This window comes from Stylophora pistillata, chromosome 4 (assembly GCF_964205215.1).
Source record: "Stylophora pistillata chromosome 4, jaStyPist1.2, whole genome shotgun sequence".
NCBI lineage: Eukaryota > Metazoa > Cnidaria > Anthozoa > Scleractinia > Pocilloporidae > Stylophora > Stylophora pistillata.
The window spans coordinates 22635454-22637953 of record NC_142522.1 but is presented as its reverse complement, the minus strand read 5'-3'; the positions used below and the strand labels follow the sequence as shown (position 1 = coordinate 22637953).

The following is a 2500-nucleotide window of genomic DNA, read 5'->3' as shown; positions in this document are numbered from 1 at the left end:
AGCTGACCTTACTTCCCAATGAATTAGTCTTCTTCTCTAAAGGGAATCAAATTGCAGATGTAGTTTTAGACAACAATTTCAATCAAAAATCTGTTTCTTGTTATGATGACCCAAAGACAAACCAGAAGATCTTTCAGACAAATATAGGCTAGTTTGCTTGTTTTTGTATCAATTAATTATAAGTTATTTGTTATGAATTTAATATAACTGTAGTTTCTAGGTTATAAGGCGCACTCGGTTATAAGATCCACCCCAAACTTAGCAAGTTAGTCAAGCCCAGTTCCCAAACTGAAAATTATGTGAAAATCCACGGTTATCAGATCCACCAAAAGGTTGAGAGTTAACAAAAGGTGTGATGGATCTGAGAAAGTCTCATGGTTGCACTGGCAGTGAAAGCAAATGGCAAAAAAACTCCCACCAAAAGTCATATTCAAAGGTGTTTGACAGCTGAATATCAACACACCACTGAGGATGCAAGTTTCTGTGCACAAAAAAGGCTGGATGGACAAAGAAGGCGGGTTTTATGTCCATATTGTTTATTCAGAGAAGGAACTTTTCAAGCAAGCAACACAAACACAATTCTAGGAATTTGAAATGAGATTTGAACAATTGTTTTGTTGGCATGAATATCATGTTAATGAGTATGTGCTGTTAAGAATGTATGCAAATTTCCGTCTGTTTGCTTTTGTATGGAAGTTGATTAGTGTTCTAAAAGCAGTACTCCTTTTTAATTCATAGGAATAAAGAATTGGATTCTATGCAATCTTCGCTACATCTCAGACCAAAAAGCTCTGCTTCTGTGGGATTCGTTTTGGGGTCATTTGACGGAGGCTGTATAAGAAATGGTTCTTTCAGAACCACGACAATGGCTCTTTTCAGAGCCACCCCAGTTCTTTTCAGAACCACCAGATCTAAAAAAGTCAATGACCAACAATTAGTGTCCTTTTGTTGTCATTTTAACTGTAATTTCTGCTAAAATACTTGGTTATAAGACGCACCCCAATTTCAGCATTAACTTTCCAACTGAAGACAGAATCTTCTTTGAAAAAACCGTGCACTTTATAAATGAGAAACTATGGTATATACATATCTTAAATATAGGAGTCTCAAATTGGCCTCCTTGTTACATTAAGGCACTAGTACCTAATTATCCTGCTACTGACCCATTAACCTCTTAGAATGATGAGCATCCAATTTCTCCCAACAGTCCCAACCCTGAGTCAAACATTAAGGTCATGAGAATGAAGGAAATGATACCAAACTCAAGAAGCTTTTGATCGATAGAAAAATCTTCTTGTAGGCTGCGATAGTTCCATCAGTGTATTAGGTACACAGGACAGAGCTGAATTTTTAAATGTGTGTGCATGTGCGAAGTTTTGACGTGAAAACTTAGATTTCGAGTCGATTGCATGGTTGAATTCTATTCAGTTGGGCTTTGATTTCCTTGCTGCTTTTCTCTTGCTGAGCAACTTCCAAAAACTTTGTACAACCTGTAAATATTTTCGAGAATTAATTATCTCCTTAAAAACTTTGGAAATTAGGAAATGCCTTTGACAGCAACAAAATACCTCAGTTTTAAATGCCAGCTCCTTGTTATTTCACAAATTTTGCTAAATTTTAAACCTCACACACTTGAGCCCCCATTGTTAACCGTATACCTTTGACGCAACAGAGCTGAATAATTATGAAATGCTTACGTCAGTGGGTATGTGGTCAACAACGTGGGCTCATGTGTTCTAGGTCTAAATTTAGCGAAATTAGCGGAAAATAATAAGGGCTGACTTTTAAAACTGAGGAACCCTGTTTTCATAGAAGGCATTTTCCTATTTCCAGAGGTTTTAAGGAGAAAATCAATTTTTGAAAATTTCTAGGGGGTGTACCAAGTTTTTGGAGGTTGTCCTGTGAAAGCAAAGCGGCAAGGTAAACGACGCCTCGAAGCAACAGAATAGGAAACCAACCATGCGAATGCCTCAAAATCCGTGTTTCTGCAGCCAAACCTAGCGCATGTGTAAACGTTATTCAGCTCTGTCCTCTGTCGTTACATGGTAAACAATAAATTAAATTTGATACTCAATCTTGTAACTCTAAACATATGAGAAATTATGCCAGCTACACATTTCCTCAGAAAGAAGTCAACAGGATTTGGTGCCATATCCAGGAAATATCATCTATCTGATAATTTTTCTTTTCTCGTCACCACTTGGTATTTTAGAGATTGAGTAGATTTTGATTTTGATTACTTCTCCGGATGTTAAAAAAAAAACTTCAGAATACCCGGCCACCTCATTTACATGTCATTAAATAAGAATAGTGTCTATTGTGTTACGCCTCGTTCTTCAAAGCCTCCCAACACATGTAAATGAGGTGGACGGGTATTCTGAAGTTGCTCTGCCTCGTTCTTCAAAGCCCCCCGACACATGTAAATGAAGTTGCTCCAAAAGTTTAAGGGGAGCATGACAATATCACAGTACTGTATGAAATTCCTGTGCATTACCTTTGA

At 37.3% G+C, this 2500-nt stretch overlaps 1 protein-coding gene across 1 annotated transcript in view; it reads right to left on the bottom strand.

Moving 5' to 3' along the window:
• Nucleotides 1–2500, bottom strand: part of LOC111323661 (aminoacyl tRNA synthase complex-interacting multifunctional protein 1) — a 9249-nt gene that overhangs the window by 6449 nt on the left and 300 nt on the right. Inside the window, exon 2 of the mRNA XM_022927068.2 lies at nucleotides 8–36. Within this exon, the coding sequence (XP_022782803.2) occupies nucleotides 8–36 (29 nt within the window). The remainder of the gene's footprint in view (nucleotides 1–7; nucleotides 37–2500) is intronic.